Source organism: Marmota flaviventris, chromosome 8 (genome assembly GCF_047511675.1).
Source record: "Marmota flaviventris isolate mMarFla1 chromosome 8, mMarFla1.hap1, whole genome shotgun sequence".
Taxonomy (NCBI): domain Eukaryota; kingdom Metazoa; phylum Chordata; class Mammalia; order Rodentia; family Sciuridae; genus Marmota; species Marmota flaviventris.
In genome coordinates, this window is record NC_092505.1 from 91314557 (window position 1) to 91341607 (window position 27051).

Sequence of the window (27051 nt, forward strand, 5' to 3'; positions counted from 1 at the left end):
TCAGTTATATCTCATGTAATGAAGTTTCAGATGCATGTATTATCTTCCTCACTTTCTTATAGACATATGTCTTTTTTTTAGAATTTATTTATTGTTCTAATCAGTTATAAATGACAGCAGAATGTTCTGTGTAATTCATTATACACAAATGGAGCACAATTTTTGACTTTTCTGGTTGTACTCAAAGTAGGGTCACACCATTTGTGCAATCATACATGTACCTAGGGTAATGATGTCCATCTCACTTCACCATCTTTCATAATCCCATGCCCCCCCACTTTGCCCCATCCAAAGTTCTTCCACTCTTCCAATGCATCCCTCCCACCCCTAATTATGGATTAACATCCACTTATCAGAGAAAACATTCAGCCTTTGGGTTTTTGGGATTGGCTTACTTTGCTTAGCATGGTATTCTCTAACTCCATCCATTTACCGGCAAATGTCAATAATTTTACTCTCTTTTATTGCTGAGTAGTACTCCATTGTGTATCTATACACCACAGTTTCTTTATCCATTCATCTATTGAAGGGCATCTAGATATGTTCTTTTTAAATTCAGTCTTTGGAACTCAAAATTTTCAAGGTTGGTATGACAAATAAAATGAAAAGTGGAGTGACTACCATTTCATTCCTGCCTATGAAGTTCATTGATGTGACTTAAGGTAAAGTTGGCATCTAATAGTTATGTAACACAGCTTATTCATATTTAGCTTGTTGCCCAATCTCTAGAGCTTTCCACACGTGTTATTACTAAGACATGTTTCCACTATTTATATATTATAATTGGAACTAAGAATGGCAGGGGCAATTAAAATCCACAAATAATGCCTCAGTTACATCTTCTCCACTAATCTAAACTCTTTCAACAACTAAACATCTGCAGAGTCACTAAAAATTATAAAAACAGATCAATTTGAAATTTTATGTCTTTAATTTCATACCCTAGTGAAATGGTCAAATGAATTTAAGAATCCTGAGATAACAAGAAAATGTTTAACGTGTATAATTATATTAACAATGACCCAAACATTACATTTTAATATTTCACAATTCTAGCATTTTTAAGTTTATATAGTAGCTTTGTTTTTAACGCCATTCTAGTGATAAATTTCATCTTTCACTTTTTAATAGGAATTTGGTGAACTCATTTTTATTTGACTTTCTACGTAGATTTCAACATATGTGATAAACAAATTTGGCCCTATACAAAACTGATAGGTCCATATGTATCTAATTATAAGTCAATGAATATATATTCAGTGCCTTATATGTTTCTTGCTTCTATCTTGCAATCACATGTGCTTTTATATGCATTTGTGTATACACATTTGTGCTTACAAATATATATTTGTGTATTCCAAATGGAAAGCATTTTATAAAAGTAAGAAAAATGCAAAGTACTAAGGGTACTCTTCCCTTTCACTGATTAATTTGCTCTGAGTCTCTTGAAGGCAGGTCATGTGGCTTAACTGACTGACAATTCAGGAAAGAGGATGGAGCTCAAAAGCGCAATTCTTAGCTGCACCGTTATCAACTCTAATTGCAGGAAAGTAACTAATTTTCTATATTATAAGTCAAAACTACTTTCAGCAATCTTCAAATTTAGATTCAGCAAAAATAACATAAATTAAAAATTCATTATGGAAGATATTTATGTGAAGAATTGCTATGTGTCAAATTTTCCAGTTTTAATTCTGCAATTTTCTGTATGACATCAGAAATATGTCAGAAAAGTGTTCCATAAATTGATATGAATAAAAAAAGAAAAATATATTTTGATTCTTTTTCATTTAGCCCCTGTGTACACTGAGGACTATTCAGATATAACTAATGCATGATATCATAAAAAATGATCATTACTACATAGAAGAGTATAAACATACTCTTCAAGATCTTTTTCCTTCTTCTAACTGGTATCCAAAAAATAAGTGACAAACTAACCACTTATGAAACATTTTCATCCATTATTTGAGAATTTTGGGTTCATGGCACTATTTCAGGAAAGGGATTTGATAGTCTAATCCCAGATCTGAAAGTTAGAAATTCATAGCTAAGGTTATTTACTTCAATCATGTTAGTATCTTACAGTAGTTATCACAAACATTTATCTCTCACACACCTGTGTATATGTGTATATATGCATACACACACATATCCGAGCTTGATGTCAGCTATCCTGTACCTCTAAAAGAAATACCTTTTTGCCTATGAAATCAGACAAACAACCTGTCTCTTGCCACAAGGAAATATGGACTAATATTTAATCAAAAAATCAATACTTGTGATATCTCATTCCAGAAACTTTCTGTTTGCTGGTGTTTCTTTAATATCAATTTTTATGTGTATTATTGACAACAATCAATGGTATAAGTGACTGAAGTAAGCACCACACATTTAAAACTTGTTTTCTTATTATCAAAAGAGCAAATCTATTATACGCTTGATTTAGCCAATGTATTAATAGCAAGTGGGCATCAGAAGTAGCATCTATCATAAACATTTTCTTAAAAGCTATACTTCTAAACAGCCTTCTTATTTTTACATAACTGCAAAGAGGTATATGTTCATCCGAGCTTCATTTTCCAGTACCAGATTGAAGTGACTAGATCCTTCTTGCTCTTCCTGTTCCATACAGGCATATGACTTGGAATGAGTCATCAGAGGTACCCATATGGGACTGTGTGTCATGAGGGAGAGAACAAAATTGCAGGAACAGCTGGGGAATCATTCATAGCAGCAATGAGAAGCCATTGGAGAGATCCGGGTACCAGTGCCAGTGACAGCAGAATAGCCAGGCTGTTTCAGCAGATTTCATTTTTATACTTATTTGATGTCCAACTTTCCTTTGTGTATGCCCAGTGCGGGGTTGGGTCCTCCAGCCTGTCAACAGATTCTCTGAGCAGTTGTATTTATCTAGTATGTTCTTTTTGTTTGTTTAAATTAGTCAGAATTATTCTTTGTTGCTTGTAATCAAGACCATGTGTGATAGAGCACTCCTCCTTTTAGTTCCACAAATAACTTTGAACTGATTTAAATAAAGAATCACTTTAGGGTCAAAACCCATAGAGCTTATCCTCAAAGCACCAGCCTCTAAGTTGCCTGTCTTAGATGAACTGAAAGGCAAGATACTGTCTTCTCCATGATTGTAGAGAAGTGACAAACAGCAGGGCAGTCATCAGTGACCTCTCTGTTGAGGCTCCTACTTGTAGACACCAGTCTCTGTTCAGTACTAGCCATTCTTACTGTGAAAGTGCTTTCCCACTTTGACTGACAGACTCTTTTTAATGTAACAAATCATTGGCAATGATACCTTAGCTTTTTACAAATACATAAAGAGGAAAAAATGAGCTCACATGATTTGAAGAAGAGAAAATAGGTCAAATACTATGATAGTATTTGCAGAACTCTGAAGGAAAAGTTAGGCAAAGAAGCCGGTGCTTCCAGAGACTTATATACACCTGAGCAGGATGTCAGCTACCACATTAGAATATCTAGGAGGTAGGGCTTAGAGAACTTTATTTCTATTAAATTCCTCAGGTAATTTAAATATTTATCCCCACAGAAGAACCACTATTTTATAGACACTAGAAAGGCAAAATCTGCTTAGAAAATACCAAAATCCTAGCTGCTGTTATCTGTCTGTATACACAAGACAAACGTTTCCAATGTTTTCTACTCCTTTTAGCATTAACTCTCCCTCTCATTTCTATCTACTCCCTTTCCCTTTTATCTGTCCCTATTCTTGCCTCTCAGTAATAGCCACAGACTACCGTGTGTACTTTTCTGACCCATATTTCATTTGTTTTCACTTTTACTAGCAGTGCCTTCTCAAAGACAATGCATCTGTGAGTGCCAACATGAGAAATATGCTTTTGCACTTTTCTGCATCTACTGCACCCATCAGTACTCTCCATGCAATCTCACCAGAAGACAATTGCACAGAACCAACATGTACAGGAATAAGATCAAAAATTAAAATTCCCAGTAATCTCAGTGGCTTGGGAGGTTAAGGCAGGAGGATCACAGGTAGCCAGCCTCAGCAACTTAGCAAGGCCCTAAGCAACTCAGCAAGACCCTGTCTCTAAATTGAATATGAAAAAGGGCTTGAGAAGTGGCTCAGTGGTTAAGCACCTTTGGGTTCAATCCCCAGTCCTACCTTCCCTGCCCAAAAGTAAAATGTTCTCTTTCATTATATTACAGTAAAAAGCTTATGAATGCTAATATACCTGTACATCTTCCAACAACAGTGATGATGTTCAGTCATTGTCTGAGAAACATAAGTTACCATTTAAATCTTCCATAATGAATACATAGGTATGCGTTCAGAAGAGTAGGAGAAAGGCAAACAACTGCAAGTGTTATTGAGAAATTAATTGGATTACGAGTGTTATAGAAGCATTCAATTATCATGCTGCAGTTCAACATTAATCTTAACCATGAACCCACCCAATCCAAAGTTACTCATCTCGTTTCTGGAAAAGAGTGACATGAAGGCCACTTGTAAAGTCCCATGATCAATATATTTGGAAGAAGCAGCAAGCTATCTGTTCAATGAAATTCATCTGGCCCAATAATAGATTTGATACTGTGATCTGTTTTATAAGCTTAGCTTTGTCTCCCAAATTTGCATTTTTGATCCTCTCACCCTTTGGGAAGGGAGACCTCTATGTGAATGAACACCTATTACAGATTTATCTGCCAACCCTGACAGGACTCCTTGACCTTGCAAAATACAATTTTGTAACTATGTTGACCACTAATGTCCATCTTTCTAAAACCCTAGGGGAAAAGATACCACACTGCTGTCAGCTGCAGTAACTGACAAACTTCAGGTATTCACTGTAAATCATATTTCCCATACTGAAAGGAACAATATTAATAAAAGATCTTTTCATATATTATTCAACATGTCTTTTATATGCAAAAGGTATTTATTTTTACATGTCTTAATTACTTTTCCTTCACTATGGCTAAAATAGGTTGGATTGCTTCATAGTATTTGACCAGCATTAAGATAAATAAACTATGTTTTATCAGAATATGGAAATCATTGAAATATGGTAACCATTAGACCAGAAGAGAACTTTTGGTAATGATGAAAAAGTTTTTCTGCACTGTCCTGTATAATTGCCACTGACACATAGGGTTATTGAGCACTTCAAGAAGTGAGAAGTATTACCAAACAACTTACTTCTTCATTTTATTTCACTATTATTCATTTAAGCTTACACTTAAACATCCTTGTGTGAGTAGTGCCTGTACCATCCAACAGTTCAGGAATAGATCATGATTTTTTTATCTTCTTTTTATTTCCGGGATTATGCCAGGAGCACATAATAAATATGTTTCATTAATAATGTTTGTTAAATTAGTGAGTGAATTATACCAGTGCACTGTGAGATTAGATTTTAACTCCAGGAAACTAAAATAATAAGCACATGGAAACTGGGACGGAGCATTGAGTTCAGAACAGTTGTGTTCAATAAGTAATAACCACATGTATATTTTAGAGTAGCTTCTTGTAAAGATGCTTCAGAATATGTCCTTTTCATTCTGCAATGCAAACTGGGAAGGCTGAACAATGATGAGCTCTGCAAACTCGACAATAGCACTTCCACTTTGAATTTGAAAGCTTGTGAGTTCAGGGGCTGCTGATCCCAAGAAAACAAAGGCAAATTGTTTGCCACTGCTGGTCAGCGTCTCAAGACTCACCCAGGAAAATTATTCAAAGGAGTAGAACCATGCAAAGCACATGCTATGTTTGTCATAGAAGTGACAACAGATAATATCTCATTTGGAAGACTATGGGTCCTCTCCAGAAAATTGTATAGGCCCTATTCAGGAGCATTTTTCACTGACACCAATATCAAGTCTTGCTTTATCTTCTATCTTCTGTCTTTCATAAGATAAAAATAATTGTAGAAAAGTAGATTTGTTATCTCCTGAAGTTTTTATTTTTCTCTCTATAAAGTACTAAAAATATAGGGTTGAATTTTATTTTTCAATAATTGGCTTTTCCTCATAAAATCTTTTTTTTTTTTTTTTTTTTTTATAATTTTTTATTGTTGGCTGTTCAAAACATTACATAGTTCTTGATATATCATATTTCACAATTTGATTCAAGTGGGTTATGAGCTCCCATTTTTACCCCATATACAGATTGCAGAATCACGTCAGTTACACATCCATTGATTTACATATTGCCATACTAGTGTCTGTTGTATTCTGCTGTCTTTCCTATCCTCTACTATCCCCCCTCCCCTCCCCTCCCCTCCCCTCCCCTCTTCTCTCTCTGCCCCCTTTACTGACATTCGTTTGTCCCCCTTGTATTATTTTTCCCCTTCCCCTCACTTCCTCTTGTATGTACTTTTGTATACCTCTGAGGGTCTCCTTCCATTTCCATGCATTTTCCCTTCTCTCTCCCTTTCCCTCCCACCTCTCATCCCTGTTTAATGTTAATCTTCTTCTCATGCTCTTCGACCCTACTCTGTTCTTAGCTACTCTCCTTATATCAAAGAAGACATTAGACATTTGTTTTTTAGGGATTGGCTAGCTTCACTTAGCATAATCTGCTCTAATGCCATCCATTTCCCTGTAAATTCTATGATTTTGTCATTTTTTAATGCAGAGTAATACTCCATTGTGTATAAATGCCACATTTTTTTTATCCATTCATCCATTGAAGGGCATCTAGGTTGGTTCCACAGTCTAGCTATTGTGAATTGTGCTGCTATGAACATCGATGTAGCAGTGTCCCTGTAGCATGCTCTTTTTAGGTCTTTAGGGAATAGACCGAGAAGGGGAATAGCTGGGTCAAATGGTGGCTCCATTCCCAGCTTTCCAAGAAATCTCCATACTGCTTTCCAAATTGGCTGCATATATATGCCCCAAACAATGGTGCAGCTATGTTCATCAAACAAACTCTTCTCAAGTTCAAGAGTCTAATAGACCACCATACAATAATCATGGGAGACTTCAACACACCTCTCTCACCACTGGACAGATCTTCCAAACAAAAGTTGAATAAGGAAACTATAGAACTCAATAACACAATTAATAACCTAGATTTAATTGACATATATAGAATATACCACCCAACATCAAACAGTTACACTTTTTTCTCAGCAGCACATGGATCCTTCTCAAAAATAGATCATATATTATGTCACAGGGAAACTCTTAGACAATACAAAGGAGTAGAGATAATACCATGCATCCTATCTGATCATAATGGAATGGAACTGAAAATCAACGATAAAAGAAGGAAGGAAAAAGAATATATCACTTGGAGAATGAACAATAGGTTACTGAATGATCAATGGGTTATAGAAGACATCAAGGAGGAAATTAAAAAATTCTTAGAGATTAATGAAAACACAGACACAACATATCGGAATCTATGGGACACATTGAAAGCAGTTCTAAGAGGAAAATTCATTGCTTGGAGTTCATTCCTTTAAAAAAGAAAAAACCAACAAATAAATGATCTCATACTTCATCTCAAAATCCTAGAAAAAGAAGAGCAAAACAACAGCAAAAGAAGTAGAAGGCAAGAAATAATTAAAATCAGAGCTGAAATCAATGAAATCGAAACAAAAGAAACAATTGAAAAAATTGACAAAACTAAAAGTTGGTTCTTTGAAAAAATAAACAAAATCGACAGACCCTTAGCCATGCTAGCGAAGAGAAGAAGAGAGAGAACTCAAATCACTAACATACGGGATGAAAGAGGCAATATCACAACAGACACTTCAGAAATACAGAAGATAATCAAAAATTATTTTGAATCCTTATACTCCAATAAATTAGAAGATAGTGAAGGCATAGATAAATTTCTTAAGTCATATGATCTGCCCAGATTGAGTCAGGAGGATATAGACAACCTAAACAGACCAATATCAATTGAGGAAATAGAAGAAACCATCAAAAGACTACCAACTAAGAAAAGCCCAGGACCGGATGGGTATACAGCAGAGTTTTACAAAACCTTTAAAGAGGAACTAATACCAATACTTTCCAAGCTACTTCGGGAAATAGAAAAAGAGGGAGAACTTCCAAATTCATTCTACGAGGCCAACATCACCCTGATACCTAAACCAGACAAAGACACTTCAAAGAAAGAAAACTACAGACCAATATCTCTAATGAACCTAGATGCAAAAATCCTCAATAAAATTCTGGCCACTCGGATACAAAGGCACATCAAAAAAATTGTGCATCATAAAATCTTAAATAGGAGAAGTGATGGAGCTTTATGGTACATGAATGCAATGTAATAATTGTAATTATGAAAAGTTCACTTATTTTTTCTGTTAAGTTGGTGATATCACTGACCCTGGTATAGCCACCTCAGACTAGATCCAGGATCATTAACATTTAACAAAGGGCTTAATTGCTCATGAAAATCTCCCCAAACCTTAAACAAATGCTTTCTCAAGCCAATTAGTAGACAGGAGCCCAATGATTGAAGCTAATCCACACAAAACTGAACATATTCTAGGTTAAAACATGATTGTAACAAGAACCAACTCTGCACCGAAAACTGACATTTACAATTTGCTACTATATTGGAATTAATATAATGCAAAAGTACAAACTCTATTCCTGAAGTAGAATTTAGTACATCCATGGCTCTGGCAGAATTTCTGTGATCTTAAGCAGGTCATTATGTATCTTCATGCCTTAGTTTGTACTTTATTATAAACTGTGGGATGATAATGAGCGAGGGTCTCAGGTTGCTAGGGCTGCCATAACAAATACCATAGTTTGGGTGGTGTAATCAACAGAAACTAATTTTATCTGAGTTACTGAGGTCAGAGTCCAAGATCAACATGCTGGCAGACTTGGTTTTTCCTGAGTCCTCTCTCCTTGGATTACCAATGGCTGCCTTCTTGCTGTCTCCTCATGTGGCTTTTTTTTTTTTTACTTGTGTACACATCCTTGTTACGTCTTTGAATGTTCAAAATTTCTCTCCTTATGAAGACACTAGTCACACTGGATTACAGCCCACCCTAACAATCTCATTTTAACTTAATCACCTCTTTAAAGGGATTATCTCCAAATATTCTGAGGTACTAGGATTAGAACTTCAATATATGAATTCTGACATGACACTGTTCAACCCTGAACATCCAGTCTTATTCTTGCCAAGAGTTTTATGAGACTAGATAATGATTTGAGCTCACCTAAGGACAATCAATGTAGAGGTGATAACTATGTGTTCACAAGATTTACTATTTTATTATCATTGGTGATATTGCCCAAACTCATGTTTTGTTTTGTTTTGTTTTTTTGAGGTTAGGCTCTTAAATTGTTGAAAAGGAGAGATTCTATCTCTGATACAATTTTAGTACCTCTTTTCCCCAGGACTTGTAGTATAGTAGCTAATATTTGTAGAATACTAACTCTATTAACTCTGTTAAGTGTTGTAATTGTAGAGTATTAAGCTCATTTACCATTCAACCCTGCAGTAGGTGTCACTGTAGTCTTGATTTGGGAGTAGAAGAAAGGTTACAAAGCGTAGAAACTAGGATTTAAACCCATGCAGTATAAATCTAGAGTGAAATTAGCACTACATAGTTTTGTAATCCTTGGTGACTTAATAGTTCTATCACTTTTTGACTACATGTCCTCAAACAAATCCTGCCTCCCTGTTTTACAGATTTGCCACAAAAGTTAATTAATATATATATATATATATATGACTTTGAAAACTGTAAAACACATTATAAAAGCTAGTTACTATTATTTTAATCATTTTCAGGTAGTTGATACATCAGAACCAGCAGATGGTGATATTCTTATATGAAGATTTTCAGATAAATTCAACAGTGTCATCACTGTCAGATTAGTCATGACAAGCTGACTGACATCTCCCATGAACGTGGGAATGAACAAAGCTAAGCCACAGAAGGAATCACATGTTCCAATTCATTCATTCACAACTTATTAATTAACTAATATTTAAATATTCAATATTTAAGTGCTTTGTCCTTGATACTAAAATAGCTAATACTATAGCAGGAAATTCAAATAGATAAAGACCTATAATTACACAATGTGACTAATACTATAATAGAACTCTTTTTAACATGCATCAAACAAAGGAGCTGTTAGGGGAATGAATAGTGAAGACATCAGGAAAGATCTCATGGAGCAGGTAGCATTTGTGAAAGGAGATAAATATCTCCAAGTTGGGAAGAGCAAAGGAGGCATTAATGTTGGACTCCCACCTGTAGCATTAAAAGGCAAAGCACATTTTCTTCCTAAGCAATCAAGTTTCTCATGCAAGTTTTAGTATAAAGAGAAGGACAGGACCAGGTCTGGTGAGAGACCTTGGGATGTCTAATACTGAAACTGTGGTAGTTATTTAGAACTAGGTCATAGATGTCAAATTAAAAATAAATATCACACAATGGAAACAGGTAAATCACAGGGGCTCTGCTCACAGGTCTGTTTTTAAGCACAATCTAATATCAATATTTAGAAAACATTCAAAATGCAAGATAAGCAGTTATGAGAACTAAGGCAGTGGAAGTTGAAAATGAAAAAGGATGACTAATTTAGAGGCATTCAGAATTAAAATTTATGAATCATAGTGGTTGGATGAATAAAGAAGAGGAAAAAGAAAAAGGAAACTACTAATGAGCCATATGAAAATTGCTATGTTTGTGTCAAAAATGGTAAAAATGGTATAATGTGTACAATAAGGTTTAATCTAATAGTATAATACCTAGATTTCTAACTATTGGGTTGAGTGAATGGACGATTCATTAAGTGAAAGAGTATATTAAAAGAAAGATGGGTGACAGAGGAGAGTTAGACATTAATTCAACAGGAAATGAGGTATATGAAAACATTCAAGTCTGCAAATAGGCACTAAGGAGAGAGGTTCATGTGCCCTCCAGGTGTAGACTGTTGCTGACAGCATAGGAGCCAATTAGATCTCATAGGTAGAGTGTGGAGGAAAACAAAAGGAAGGATCTGAGGATGAATAATGTGCTTTTGAGCATCTAAAAGTGTGAACAGGGGCAGGGCATTTAAGACATAAATATGATTATGGTAAGAGACTGGTGAGGTATATAGTAGAGATGTTGTTAATAATGCCTATAACCCCAAAGATAAGACTGATTTAGATCAGCCTGTATGGTTATGAGCTGAGAAGACACACCTGGATGTGGGAACCAAGATGTCAATAGATTGACATTTGTGGAAGCCAAAAAGTCCCTGCTGACTTTGTCCAATGCAGAAGCACTTTCCATGCAGTAGCAAAAGTACAAATTACTATGGAAGGAACAGAGGATTAAAGACCTAGAAATGGACCCAGTGAGTAAAATATAAACTTCTTTCTAGGTGTCTGGAGGAGAAGAGATGATAAGGCACTATCTACAAAGAGAGGCAGCAGTGAGAGAAAGGTTTGTTTGACATTTTCTTGTGTTTTTGTTGGTTTGTTTGGTTGTTTTTTTTTTTTGTGTGTGTGTGTGTGTGTGGATTTGTGCATACATCAAACATTTATCGAGTTTCTAATGGGTGCCAGCCATCAGAATAACAATTTCCCAAAATTATAACTGCAGTAAAATCAGCCCTGGATTCATGGTAGCAGTGTCAATGACAGATAGTCTCACTTCTCAGCATTAAATTATCTTGTGTATTTTTTTAAGACAGGCAAAAATAATGTTTCTTTAAAGGCAAATAGAATAGATCTAATGGTGAAAGGATGAGTACAGATAGAGGAGAAGAAAGTCTACAGATATATACATAGTGTTATAACTGCTAGAGTAATCATGGCGGTTGACTGATACATTTCACTGCATGCCCATCCTCCAAAAGCAGAGGAAGTGGACCAGAGAAGCTATGAACACAGCAAGTGGGGTTAAAAGGTATCAGGGGCACCTTATAACACTTGTCCCAATATGTGAATAGCAAAGTATAGAAGCATTTTTATAACAAAATATTAATGCATGATAGTTACACTTTAACTTACAAATGTGAATTATATTTAAGCAACCCAAGAGATTACATCCAACTATTTCTACTTTATATAGTCTATAAAAGTGAGAATTATATTTTAAAATGTTTCTTTCCTATAACTGTATATTCATAGAAGTATTCCTCTCTCTCTCTCTTTCTCTCTCTCTCTCTCTCTCTCTCTCTCTCTCTCTCTCTCTCAATATCTTAAGTCCAGTGAAATGTGACTGAGATGAATTAAAATCTGTTAAGGAATAGTAATAGAAGACTTTACATTTTTTAACCCATATTTGAATATGATTTTTCACAGCCAGGGAATATGCTCCTGAAAGACTGATAAAATATTTTTATCTCTAAAATTATAAGATTGAACATTTAGAGAATGAAAGTTGATAGCTCCTCAATGTTGTACAATGCTATCTAAAAGGAACATAAACTGCATGAATCTTCAAGTTTTCATCTATTATAAGATGACCTTCGGAAATTACTTCTGCACCAATAACACTGAAAATTCAAGGATGACGCATGGGAAGTGCATTAAAGTTAGAAGTGTTTACATGGCCCGTACTGCAAAAGATAAATTGGCAGATCTGCCAAAGCACCACTATGCTAAAATCATATGTATGACTTTTCCCATTTCACCTGAGCAAAAAGCAATGAAATATCTGTGTTAAAGGACTCTTTAAGTGCTACAGCTCATAATTTCAGCACCCTGAGGTAAGAGAAGAAAGTAATGATAGCCACAGTCAGAATTCCTGGGTCAAAAGGAAGTGTGGTAGTAAATGACTAAAAGCCTGCTGAGGCCTGTTAAAGCCTTGAATTTTCAAGTCCTCTGATTTCTTGGAGTGACTTCAATCACCAGAATCTAGAAGGTGGAGGGAGTATACTTAGGGAAACCTTAAAGCTTCAGAAAACCCAATAATGCAAGTCTTTAGGAGTTCAGTCTAAATAAATGGGATTTTATTTTTAATCTTACATAGACACCTTTCACAGTTTTTACTCTATGTCTCCAACTTTGCTCTTCCTCTTCCCATTCACTCTTCATCTAAGAGAGGAAGAGGTATTCATCCTGCTTGCCAAAACACATTCCACTCCCCAAATACATTTTCTATTATGTTTTCTAGGCCCTTGATACATTCATTTTGTGAAATCTTTCCTATAAGTTCAGTTTCTCTTTTTTTCCAAACACAAATCTTCAGTCTACTTAAATTTGAAGTCTACTTTCTAAATAAATCGAATGAAAATACAACAACAACAACAAAAAAGGCAACAACATCATTCCTGGACATCATCATACCCATAAGAAACATCTATACTTTTTGTCATAAAACAAACCATATTAGGTTAAAATAATTACTCTTTAACTCTTTCCTCTTATTATTCTATGAGGTTGATCGGGTTCTAAGGAAGAATTTTCACTCAGGGTCTCTCATGTAGTTTTTTGTTTGTGAGTATTTGTTTTTCTAAACGGGGTTGGGACTCTAATTATAAGATTACATCTTCATACATGTCTGATGTGACATCTCTTCATTTGACTTCTCCTTGGCCAGCTAGGGTTTTCACATAGATGGTTATATCAGTATAATTGAACTTTTCACATGGTGCCTGGTTTTCTCCAGGGTAAACATTGTGGAATACAAAATGCAGAAGCCACTGGGATCCATCTCTAAGTAGGAGAAATATTAGGGAATATATAGCCATCTTGAATCTTCCCTATATGTCTCCTTACTTTCCTTCACTGCAAACATCCCTGTAATAAGCCAAGACTTTTGCTGCTACCACATCCTTCCTACTCGCTGTGTCGTCCATATACTTAAAGCTAGCATTTCCTTAGAGCATGTCAAGTATTTTTTAAACATTATCCCAAGTCTAAAAGGCAGATATTACTATTATCATCTCCATTTTGAACATAATCAGGAATACCTTTGTAAGTTTTTAGTTTTCTTGGCTATATTTAAACTCTTGATCACATTGAACTACCACAACAAAATACTATGAACTGGGTAAACTAAACAACAAAAATTTACTTTTTGAATTTGGGAAGCTGGAAGTCCAGGTGGTTAGACTTTCTTTTTGGCTTGTAGATAGCAGTCATCTCACGTACCTTCACATGGTGGGAGGGGAGAGAAAAAGAAGGAGAGGTCTTCCTCTTCTTGTAAATTCATAATCTTATCAGAGGAGGGCCTCACTCTCATGAACTTATTTCATTCTAATTCCTCCCTAAGGACTCTGTCTCCTGAAAAAGTCACCTTGGAGGTTTGGACTTCAGCATTAATTTTGAAAGAATTCTATTCAGTCGATAGCAATTCACCCCAAGATTCCCAAAATTTCATGTCATTATCATATGCAAAATACATCCATTTCACCCCTTAGTCCCCAAGTTCTTAATTCATTTCAGCATCAACTCTAAAATTGAATCCAAAATGTCATCTAAATATTATCCAAATCATATATGAGTGATATTTGAGGTACAACTCATCCCATCCTAAAATGAAATTTCTCTCTAGTTTGAATCTATGTGCCTTCAAATACAACTGTGAGGTACACTGAAAGATCAGACATATCCTGATATGTCAGGGTTGTCCAGAGAAGTAAAATCAATAGCATGTACATGTACACAAGGGTTTATTCATTAGAAGGAACTGACTTATACTATTATGGAGGCTGTGAAGTTCTAAGATCTGCAGACAGCATCCTGGAGACCCAGAGGGGCCTGCCTCTGTGTCACTGTGGTCCAAAGCCAAAGGCCTCAAGACCAAGAGAGCTGATGAGATGGCAGGCTAGAGAACAAAGAAGAGTCTATATTAAAGCCAGAAAAGTTCCATGTCCCAGGTCAAAGCAGTCAGACAAGAGTCATTTTCTTCACCTTCTGGCATGATAAGACCTTATATTCTATTCAGGCCTTCTACTGATGGGATGAGGGCCACACACGGATTAGAGGGCAATCTGTGTTACTGAGATTACAGATTCATCTAAAACACCTTCACTGAGGTGCCCAGAAAGACGTTCAAACAAATATCTGGTGTGGCCTTGTCAAGTTGAAACCTAAAATTACCCATCATGACCACAATAGCTGGCTATTTAGTACACTAACTAGAAATTTAGGGTCTAAATTCCCATTCCCATTTGTTAACTTTTTTATTCATCACAATGTGCTTTTATTTTACTTGAAGTTGTTCTTATGAAGGTCATCACTGATTTGCTGTCTCTCTTGTCCAAATGTCTTTAATCAGCCCTTTCTCAATTTCTATGTGGTTTTTAATCTTAGTGACTAACTTGTCTTTTTGGAATACTTATCTTTTAGTTCTCATAGTATACTTGACTTTGAAACTCTTTTAATATCTATGACTATCATTTTTCTTAAATTCACTATAGTTCACAGTTCCAGCAAACAGCTGTATACACACTTGATTTCTAATACTTAATATTTAGCATTCTCCTTTCTCTAAAACTCATTTTACAATTTTAAACTCTTCAGTAGTCATTTCTACCTAAATATTCAAACTTGCCATGTCTCTGAAAGATTATTAATTTTTACTCTCAAACTTGCTATTGCCCATTACCTCATCTGCATGTCTCAGAGAAAAAGCATTTTCAGACTCTCAATTGTTAAGGCTCAAAACTTTTGTGAAGTGATTACCTATTTGTCATCTGTGTTGGAGCTCCTCCTTCTGGGAAACTATTCTTTCCATTTCTACAGGCAAACAGGATGCACCCAATCTCCTGGTCCAAGTGTGAACATGTGACCTAAGGTGAGCCACTGAGAATCACACTCTTGCTTATTTTATCTGAAGCATATAGAAAAGATGCTCCATTTTGATGGAGATTTTCCGTACTCTAGGATAATGTAATTCTGAAGGGTCCAGGAGCCTGCTTCACTACCACATATACAGAGCCTGCCTGAAAAGGAAGTCAGTAAGAAAGAAGCAGTCCTGAGAAAGAGTAAGAGACAGATTGTCTTGCTTCAAATATATGAACCAATAAATTTTCATTTTTGTTTAAGCAAGTTAGAGTTGGCTTCCTGTCACTTGTAATCTACAGAATCCTGACTGAGGCCCTGCTTCTTATATTTGACTGTTCTCTGATCCAATTCCTGTTGATTCCACCCTTGTGAAATCATCTTCTGTGTATTATCACAGCTACCACCTAACTCAGAACTTCATCACCTGTCACCCAGAGTAAAGCAATAGCCACCCACTTGTACAACTTCATTTTCTAATCAATCTTATTTACGGTTGCCAGAACTCTCTTTCTAGATTACAGTTTTGATTTTGTCAAATTTGTTTGCTTGTCATTCAAGGCCACTCACACTGTGTCTGTATTTATCTATAAAGATTTATCTCCCAAGCCACTATTTCTTGTGGCAGAACAAAGTGCTTAAGAGCACAAACCCTGGAACCAGATTCTCGAGTTTAAATTAAGGATCTGCCACTTCTTAGCCATATGAATTGAGCAAATTTCTTAAACATCTGTATGTATAATGTTCTTCATTGGTACCATGAAGATAATAGCACTCACCTCATGATGTCATTATGGGGATTAAAGTAATCAATATTCATAAAGCATAATAAATATGCCTGGGCTATATAAATGTTAAAGAAAATAAAATGCTTCATAGAAGGGAATGTTTTATCTTGTTTTTTGTAGTCTTTGTGCCTAAAAATTCCAGTGCATGGGAAACACCCATTTACTTACTGAATGAATGAGTGAATGAATGAATGAATGAATAAGTAAAAGCAGCCTTGGCTTCTCCTTTCTCTCCAAGCAAACAAACCTCCTGCTCCCCAAGAATGCCCACACCCATGTCTCTACTTTTGTGCCTTTAAGCATTCTATACATCTTTGTTCTAGAGAATACTTCTTTCCACTTTAAATATGAAATAATCTTCATACTTCAATACCTTACTCAAATGCCGCCTTAAAGAGATCATCTTAGACTCTTCAAGCCAAAACAATCTAACCCCCTGTAAAAACAAAAGCAAATGAAAAAAAAAAAAAAAAACCTGAGTTATCTAAATTTCTCGAATGTACCTGTATTTTCATCTTTGCATAAGATTGATTTATGTATGTGCATTATTTTCTCTCTAAAGGTTAAATTATTACGGGTGATGGAAAAGGAATCTCTTTGCAGTGTGCCATGGCACCTAACACTGGGTCTTGCATGAGGTAGACATTTAGTATTCATTTTTTAGTTACTATATATAACTGTCATGTATACATAATGAAAAATTTATTACTAGTATGAATAAAGGATATGTCACTAACGGTTCTCTAATTGGAGGATGAAGAATAAATGTCACAATAATAGAGAATCAAATTCTCCGTAAGAGAACCAAATAGGCCAAAGGTTTTAGGTTTAACTAAACCTGATCAGATTTCATTCAGACTTCACTCAGGAGCTAAAAACTTGACTTTGTTGTTTATAGTGAAGAAAAGATATAGCAGGCTTACTACAAAATATAAGAAAATCAAATTACTTTGAGGTACTAGTATCATAATCAGAACATAGTTGATATCTAAGAGGCAATACTTTGGGCAGTAACTGATGAAACAGACATATTTAATTATACATGGGCCCTTACATGGACCACAAAAAAGCATCTTGAAATGTCCACATAAGGTTCATATTAAGTTTTGAGTCATGTGCCTGTCACATCAATCCCACAATTCTAAGGCTATAAACTTAACTCTAGTTAGGTGCAAAAAATATAAGGAGGTAAATAAGAATTAAAAAATAAGATAAAAATAGGAATAAGAACACAACTCAGAAATAAATTTAAATTCACAGATTTAGCAGAGCATTTGTTACAAGTCCTAATTACTTGGGAATCTGAAGCTGTAGGATCACATAGTCCAGGAGCTCATGACTTGTCTGAGTAACATAGTGAGACACTGTCTGAAAAAAATAAAATTAAAAAATGACAAAAAATGTCAAGGTCATTGTACTGTCATGTGTAACTAATTAAAACAAATAACAAAAAAGAATTTAAAAAATGAATTAATAGATTTGGCATATTAAAATTAATGGAGCTGGGCAAGAATTGTAGCTGAGTGGTAGAGCACTTGCCTTGCAGGTGTGAGGCACTGGGTTTGATCCTCAGCACCACATAAAAATAAATAAATAAAATAAAGGTATTGTGTTCATGTACAATTAAAAAAAATTAAAATAAATAATGAAACTAACAATCAAAACTGATTCTCTCCTAGTAAGTGCAAGGTGCTTCTCATTTGCCAGACATGCAAGGCGACAGCGTCCCACTCAGGTTCTCTTCCAAGAAAGTGCTACATGTATATAACAGAGGCTGAGACCAGGCAGATTTAGGTGGTTTCTAAGAAGGAAATGCTACAAAATAAAGCAGGAACATAACAATAAAGGTTTCCTCACTTCTTTATAAAGTGTCACTTTAGAGATGGTGCTTCGCTTTATTTCATATGAAATGGATGGCACAGGGGAAGTCACTGAAAACTCATATTTATTTATTTGTATTTCTATATCTTAAACCTGTTAACATTTAAAAAGGAAAGGGACAATTTTTTTTTCTAAATTGCATCTCAATCATAACATTTCTTCCTGGGTTTTATTACAGTATAAATTTAGCATTTTTCACTTAAAAATATTATTCCTAAGATTCTTAATGTTTTCACATGATTGAGTAAAGTTTCGTAATTATCATCATAAAAATTCAAGGAGATTTTGAAATTGACTTTAATTCATTTTCATACAATGAAAAAAGATTGATAGAAAAGCTCATTAACAGTGTGTCCAGGTAAATGTATTAGCAGTTAATTCAGAACTATTTAAGGAAATTTTCTTAGGTATTTTTCTTAAGAAAACAGCCCCCAAGTAAATCTAAAGAGATTAAGAAAAACATTTATATTAAATTAGCCTGAGATATATTTAAGACTTTACATTATTAAACATTAAATATTAGAAAAATCATATTTTTTAAAGTATTTCAAGCGGCAACCTACTATATATAGCAAAACCACATGTAAGTTTTATATAACAGATAAGTTAAAATAAATACAGTGTTGTTTCCCACCTAATAAAATAGGTATGTGTATAAATTGAGATACACAGACATTATTTAGTGAGAAGAAAAAACTTCAGGTTCTTAATAAGATTGAAAGATAATTCAAAAAAGTGAAGAATGTAAAATAGTGCATTTCTTTGCATTGCTATTTGGAATTTCTAAATCAACTTTTTAGAAGGAGGATGAAGCTCTGATGTTTGCAGTCTCAGCTTCAGAACTAAATTTTTTGCCATTAAAAACAGGCTAAGCTAGTCATAATAAAATGAACTTAAAATGATGTCTAATTGTCTACCTCAAAAGTTTCATTTTTTAGAATTTTTAGATGTGATTCATTTACTATGAGCTCTCTAATATTCATTTCAATTAATAGTAATCAATAGAAATCCAGTTTTGTGAATTCACCATAGTATCCACAGAATTTTCAAATAAGTGAAAGTGAATTTATTATTCAAAGCTCCCAAGTTTCTCGGATCACAGCTCTACTCTTTTTTAAATTTTTATTTGTTCCCCACTGGCTGCTCTGAAAAGCCATCCTTGCATTGTTTCTAGGTCCAGCTCCCCACTCGCGGCAACCACCTCCGCTGGGCACCTCCACCGCCGCTGCGGACTCTGGGAGCGTTATCTCCAGAGTCCCTCTAGTTTCCTTTTTAACCACCAGCATGCCCCACCATGGACACTAGCTCTGAAGTCACCACCAAGGACTTAAAGGAGATGAAGGAAGTCGTGGAGGGGGCAGAGAATGGAAGAGACGTCCCTGCTAATGGGAATGCTGATGAGGAAAATGGGAAACAGGAGGCTGACAATGAGGTAGATGAAGAAGAGGAAGAGGGTGGTGAGGAAGAGGAGGAGAAGGAGGAAGGTGACGGTGAGGAAGAGGATGGAGATGAAGATGAGGAGGCTGAGGCAGCCACAGGCAAAGGGGCAGCTGAAGATGACGAGGATGATGATGTTGATACCAAGAAGCAGAAGACCGATGAGGATGACTAGACAGCAAAAAAGGAAAAGTTAAACGAAAAATAAAAGGCCACCGTGACCTATTCACTCTCCACTTCCCCTCTCAGAATCTGAACGTGGTCACCTTGGAGTAGAGAGGCCGGCCTGCCCCCGCCCACCAAGGGCAGTGCCACCTGCAGATGACAGGCGCTCTTCACCACCCAACCACAACTACAACGTGAATTTGCAACAGAGGAGGAAAAAAAGAACCAAACTTTCCAAGGCCCTGCTTTTTTTCTTAAAAGTACTTTAAAAAAGGAAAATTTGTTTGTATTTTTTATTTACATTTTATATTTTTGTACATATTGTTAGGGGTAAGCCATTTTTAATGATCTCCTATGACCAAACCAGCCGTTGGAGCGTTCTCCATTCTACTTCTGACTTTACTTGTGGTGTGACCATGTTCATTATAGTCTCAAAGGAGAGAAAAAAAAAAAAAAAACTTGTAAAAAAAAAAAAGCAAAAACAACACAAAAAAACAATCTTATTCCAAGCATTCCAATAACTTTTTTGTTTATGTACTTTAACTGTACTCTAAATAGTTGGTTTGTATGAGATGGTTAAAAAGGCCAAAGATATAAATATTTCTTTCTTTTTTTTTTTCCTTTTCTTTGTTTATGAAGTTGCTGTTTATTTATTTATTTATTTTTGGCCTGTTTGATCTATGTGTGAAACAATAAACCGGAATTTTATTTTGCTGAGTTGTTCTAATAAATAAATGAATAAATAAATAAATAAATCTTTATTTGTAGAGGGACACAATATCGTTATTTTATTTACTTATGTGGTGCTGAGATTCAAACCCAGTACCCAGTGATCCATGCATGAAAAGCAAGTGCTCTACAACTGAGCTACAACCCCAGCCCACACAGCTTTACTCTTAAAAATTTTTTTTCCAATCCTGAGACTCTGGATGAACTAAACTTCGATATAATGAAATTAAACTTAAAAATAAAATCTTACTTTGGTATTTGTCAGTCAATCCTTTGGTTTTGTTGAATCTTAAGAATTTATAAGAAACTTTTCACATTATATATCATAATGTTCAAGGAATCCATTTTTTTCCCTCAAATCACAACTTTTATAGAATTTAAATATGAAGAAAAAGTAGCAGGATAGTTTTCTTCCTTTTTAAATAACATCTATTTCAACTACAAACTAACTTTTATGATTGATAAAGTATTTATGTAAAAAATGGTGATTTTAATTTCTTGATTTCTATAATGTGAATGTTCAGATGACTTAAAATGTGTTATTATACATAAGATAGTATATTTAGAGTCACCAATAATTGGTTCATAGAACTTGAAGTAAGAGTTTTTGAAAATTATTTGGATTAAGACTAAAGAAAGAAAGCACAGATGGTCCTACCAGGTCATTTATGAGCAATGCGATGTAAAATAAAATATGTGATCAGAAAATATTCTTAGAAACTATTATCTCAAAGGCTTTCTCATGTTAAAGGTTAAGAAACTGAATGCCATAAAATTTACCCATAAAGTTTTATAACAAATTAATAACAATAGTCTCAAATTGATCCCAAATCATTGAATACTCATTCCATTTTTTGTCTTCTGAAAAGGAGAGATCCAAGCATTAGAGACCTTATCTCAGGTCCTGACACAGCCTGAAGGAAATAAGGTCAATAATATATACCAACGTTTCTCCCACACCTGTTCTTTATCATGTTCTTTACCCCATGTTGGTCATCATAATTCCAACAGATTTGAAATAGGAAGGAGTATCTGGATTTTTGTATTCTTATTGTTTCTAGTCTCTAGCATTTAGAAAATTTATTGGGACATGATAAATAAAGAATTCCAAAAGTATTAAATGTTTTTAGTTATAAGAAAGAGTAGGTACAGAACTACTATAAGTGGTGCCAACTAGGATATAGAACAAGTTTAGGGCAATCTATCTTAGATTATTCAAGCATCATTCTCAAATAAATACTAGGGAAGGAATAATAGTCAATCAGTTATTTGGAAACTAAAAGACTTTCTCTCATCTTTCTAAATATTTCATGCCCAACAATATTAATTTACTACTTTCTTTGTGAGAGGTACCCTACCAGTGCTTTCCAAGCATTTACAGTATTGTATTTGATAATAAAACAAAACTCTCTTTCTCCAATTTGTACAGGGACAAATTCAAACTTAGTGATGATTTGTACTCAGGCTGCCTGATCCTGATCCAGAACCAAGGCTTACAACACTTACCTGTATGGCACACGCATTGCAAAATCTTACTTCTACTTTTTTAATAGGATGGCTATTTCCACAAAATTAATCTAGAGAAAAAAATAGAGTGCTGATCTTAAGAATTTAGATTAATCATTTTGATATACAACTCATTATCAGCCATTTGTTCTTATTACAATTAGAAACTCATCCTTATTTTTTAAATTTACCTATTATTTACTTGTATTATACCAATAACCATGGCACTCATTTTTAAAGGCAAAAATTTTGGTGTTGAACATTATAATTTATGTTTTTTGAAAAAAACAGAGAGATAAATTAGTTTAAATCACTTAAAGAAGTTGAGACATACACAAAACATAATAGAAAAGTGTGAAATCTAAGACTAGTTATTCATTTGTTCACTGGGTAAAATATTGGGTGATTGGATATCCATAAAACTATTTTCTGAAAAAATTGCAGGTTAAACACATTTGTAAATCTCTTCTCCCTCCTGAGACATAAATTAAAGTAAAAATAATAAAAACTGTCCAAGACTCTCAAATACACAAAGAGAAAGAGAGATGTCAATAGAAGAGCTAGAAAGTGAGGAATTAAGTGGTGAATGATTTAGTTAGAAAAAGGAAATAACAATGAAATTTGTGCAGAGGGCACAAGCATATTCAATTTGCCAAATAGAAATTCACATAAGCTCAGGACTTGAAGGTCCCAAGAGAACACATCAAGGGAATGAGGCATGACTTGGGAAATGGGAATTTGTTGCAAGACTATATATGGAAAAGTCAATGTCCCTTCTACTTATGGACCCTCTTTCATGTAGAAGCACCCATTTTTATGGTAGAAAGCTGAATGAATGAGACACAATGGAATGGCTTGGTCTTCATTACATGCCAGGCACTGTGCAGGGGGGATGAACTCTTTCTAAAGTTTTAACAGATAATAAAAATTATCAGAATTATGGGGAAAAACTCCAACATGACAAAGAAATACCAACATAAACTAAGGTAGAAAATAAATTGTTATAAAGGCAATGTATGTACAAGAAGAAAGAATCAAAAAGGTAAGAGAAAGTACAGCTTTGTCTGATAAAAAGATTTTTTAAAAAAGAGGGAAAAAGGGAGGATGAGAGAGTCAGCCTTGAGAAAGATACAATCAGAAGATCTACATGGGGTTGGGAGGAAGAAATCCTTTTGGAGGAAGAGAGGTTTTCTCCAAGAAATTGTTTTTAAATAATTTTTTTTTTCAAGAAAGGCAGAGAGATGAGAAATTTGAAGAAAACAGTATGAGAGACAGTCTTGGTCTCTCACAGCCAGTAACGAGGAATTTTATATAAAAAGAACAAAACAAATATAAAGTGGAAAAATATTTTAAAAATTTAAGGAAATTCACCATCTATGAAGAACACACAGAGTGTCTCACCCACTATGTGCAGAAATATCCTCAGGAAGGGACCTTTAACTTCAGAACAGCAAAGATAACCATGCTACAATGCTGCCAAAGAAAAAGAAGTTTCTTTTTAACAGAAGCAGCCAGAATTACACTGTATTCTAATTAGCAATATGGGAATCTAAAAAATAATGAAGGAATGTCTTCTGAATTTTGAAAGAATGCAATCTTCAATCTAGATAATACACCAAATCAAACTAATAATACAGATCAGGTCAATAAATAAAACATATTGGGCCCTGTGATGCTTTATGGTGAACTGATGTAATGTGGAAAATGAGTGTGTATGATCGTGAGCAGTAAATAGTTAATATAGTCAGTCCACTGATGAATACTTAGAATTTCCCACAGTTAAAAAAAATTTTGAGAGTATTAGATGATCCCTATTTTAATTAGAGTTCTGACAACTTCAGTCTTGTTTTTAAGAAAGCTGAACCCAAACAATACAGGTATGAATTTGGTAGACAAAGTCAGTCTTTATTTTCTTTTCTAAAATGGAAATAGATTTATTGTTTTCTGATTAGCTAATGTATATGCTTAATATATTCATTGAGAAGATAGGGAAAGTGCAAATAAGAATTAAATCACCAGAAAGGCTACAACCCCATAGATATCACCTAAGTTATTCAATATTTAGTTATTAACATTTATATGAGTATATACATATAAATATTACTTGAATATAAACATATTAAAGTGTATACCTGCATTTATATATGTATATATGTATATATATATATATATATATATATATATATATATATATAAACATACTCATAAATATAACAACATCTGTAATGAACCATGTGTTTTCACATTAAAATATATCATGAACTTATTTTCCATGTAAACAATAGCACATCACAACATATTTAATGGTAAGAAGAGCTTGAGTATGTTTCCAATAAAAGAAACATACATGTGTTCTGGATACCAGTCAGGTAGATGAAAAAATGATGTTTAATTGTGAAAATAAAAGGGATTGTTGTTTTGTTGTTTTCATTACTGTGCAGTAATTATTTATAAAGGCACCACTAGTAGTGAGATAATATTTTATACAGCCATGTAACATGTATGATTTACGTCTATATAGATGTTTAACTATGGATGGATACATGTAATTTACATCTGCGTAGGAATATGTGTACATATTCATGCATGTGCTGTTGCAATTTATATTTATGTTCACATTTATGTGAATGTTATTTTAATGCTTGGATTTATTATGGACAAATGATTTCCTCAGGCTACTCTTTCTCTGCCAAAGGCACTAGTATGTTGGCATACTATCAGACACACTCACAATCATCATCCTTTATGTGGATTTTATCTTTCCCTTTGAATGGTATTTTCCATCATACGTGATTAGTATTTCATACTCCATGTGTCTTAATGTCTTTTTTCTTTGTAAGATACTTTGAGGATAATGATAAAAAGTGGGAATGCAGACAAAAAGTATCCCATCTCTCAAAGCTACAATTTCAACTTCAAGGATTTCATTTTAGTACTTTTCAGGGCTGCTTGATTGACTACTCCATACACTAAAGAATGAATGGCAATTGAGACCAATCATGCTGAACTAAAGGATTCATGGAAGGGAAAACTTTTGATGTAGAGTTCAACTGTAAGAGATAAACAATATTATTCCACATTAAGAGGCAGTGTTTTTTTTTATCTCAGTACTCAAAAAAGAATATTTTACCCTGGAAATCCTTTTGAGAAATTTATATTATATTGCCTGCATTAAACAAGTTATTTGATTCTGATACTCAATGTACTTTTGTAACTGTTTTATAACTTTATTCAGAAGTCCACTATAACCTTTCATAATAACCATTATACATACATTGCTCATGACAACAGACATCATTTCTGAAGCTTTTGATCGAATATTGATATATAAAATTATTCTTTCTTTTCTCTCTCCCTTTGTGCTAGAATTTTGTGTGTGTGTGTGTGTGTGTGTGTGTGTGTGTGTGTATGTGTGTGTGTGTTTGGTACTAGGGATTGAACTCAGGGGAACTTGACCACTGAGCCACATATCAAGCCCTATTTTGTATTTTAATTAGAGAAAGGGACTCACCAAGTTGCTTAGTGCCTTGCTTTTGCTGAGGCTGGCTTTGAATTTATAATCCTCCTGCCTTAGCCTTCCATGTCACTGGGATTACAGGCATGCGCCACCATGCCAGGAAAACACAGGATTTTGTACAAGCTTATCATGCACATTGTCACTGAACTACACCTTATTATCATTTACAAATAATTCTGATCATCTCTTTTTTGTAACAGGTGATTCCTAATCAATATTTGGCACATGTAACAAATAATATTTGGATCATTGCCATAAATGTCCATGTATGTCCACAGTGGGAGACTAGATTGTAGGTATTGAGAGTACAAGACTCTCTGTGGCCTCAGTTGACCACATGCACACCATTACAGGGTGCCATAGCTCACCAGGCAAGACATTTTTGCCTACAAGAATATTTATGGGGAGGGGTTTCAAACGGTGGAATGGAAAGTTCACTACCTTGGCTGCTTTGTGGTGTGAAACCAAGAGAGGCAGATAGGAAGATTTTTAGCAAGGTGGATGAATGACCAAAAACAGGGGGGACTTTACTGGAATTTAACAGTAGACACTCAAACACATTGGGGACTCGGGAGATTGGATATAATAAAATATGAAAGAAATGACCAGCACCACAGCAGCAGCAGCAAAGGCACAAGCAACAATGGTCACTCCATGAATGGAGTCATAGGAAAAAGCAATTAAAGGTACCCACATATTTAGGAGTACTGACACATGTCTGGGTACGGAGAGTTTAAGATTAAAGACACTGCCCTCCTAAACTGAAAGGCACGCTGCACAATATCCTTGTATGGGGGTTGGGGGGTGGAACATCTCTCACTGTGGCATGCAGATGACAGAGGAAGGAACCATTTTGCTGTCACAATGGAGGGGCTGGAAGCTGAGGGAGCCAATTGCTGGCAAACCAGAGGCTGGCCTGAAACACAGGCCTAGCAAACCCAGTGTGCCTAAGTGACCAGGAGAAAATCAAATGTGGAGAGAGGTTTACACAAGGGACAACTGATTGTGGGAACTCACCTGGCTTTCCCCTCCCCCTACAATCCAGCTGCTTTCAGGACCCACTAGGTGAGATGTGCCTGGTGGGGAATTTGAAAGTGCATGAGATTGAGTTTGGAGATTGAACCCAAAACCAGGAGACTAAACCTGCAGTCCACAGGTGACAAAGTGGACTAGAAATTGGCTCCTACACCACATGAATAGAACCTAAAGGAGATCCCAGGGGTACACTCTCCAGTATGGGCCCAAAATTTCTGGGCCCTGGGGGTGCTACACTGACTAAAAGTCTCTAAATCAATAGGCATTTAGTGGAGAGCCCAGAGCCT

At 34.9% G+C, this 27051-nt stretch overlaps 2 protein-coding genes across 2 annotated transcripts in view; one reads left to right on the forward strand and one right to left on the reverse strand.

Moving 5' to 3' along the window:
- Naaladl2 (N-acetylated alpha-linked acidic dipeptidase like 2) overlaps window positions 1–27051 on the reverse strand; it is a 675105-nt gene that overhangs the window by 248253 nt on the left and 399801 nt on the right. The gene's annotated exons all lie outside the window — the stretch shown is intronic.
- Window positions 19670–20048, forward strand: LOC114098099 (prothymosin alpha-like). The gene has a single exon (XM_027942221.2). It carries the CDS (start codon window positions 19670–19672, stop codon window positions 19985–19987), a length of 318 nt encoding a protein of 105 aa, XP_027798022.2. The 3' UTR covers window positions 19988–20048.

What these genes read in the sequence shown, in the direction of transcription:
- LOC114098099 (XM_027942221.2), top strand. Translation starts at nt 19,670, where the DNA reads ATGGACACTAGCTCTGAAGTCACCACCAAGGACTTAAAGGAGATGAAG.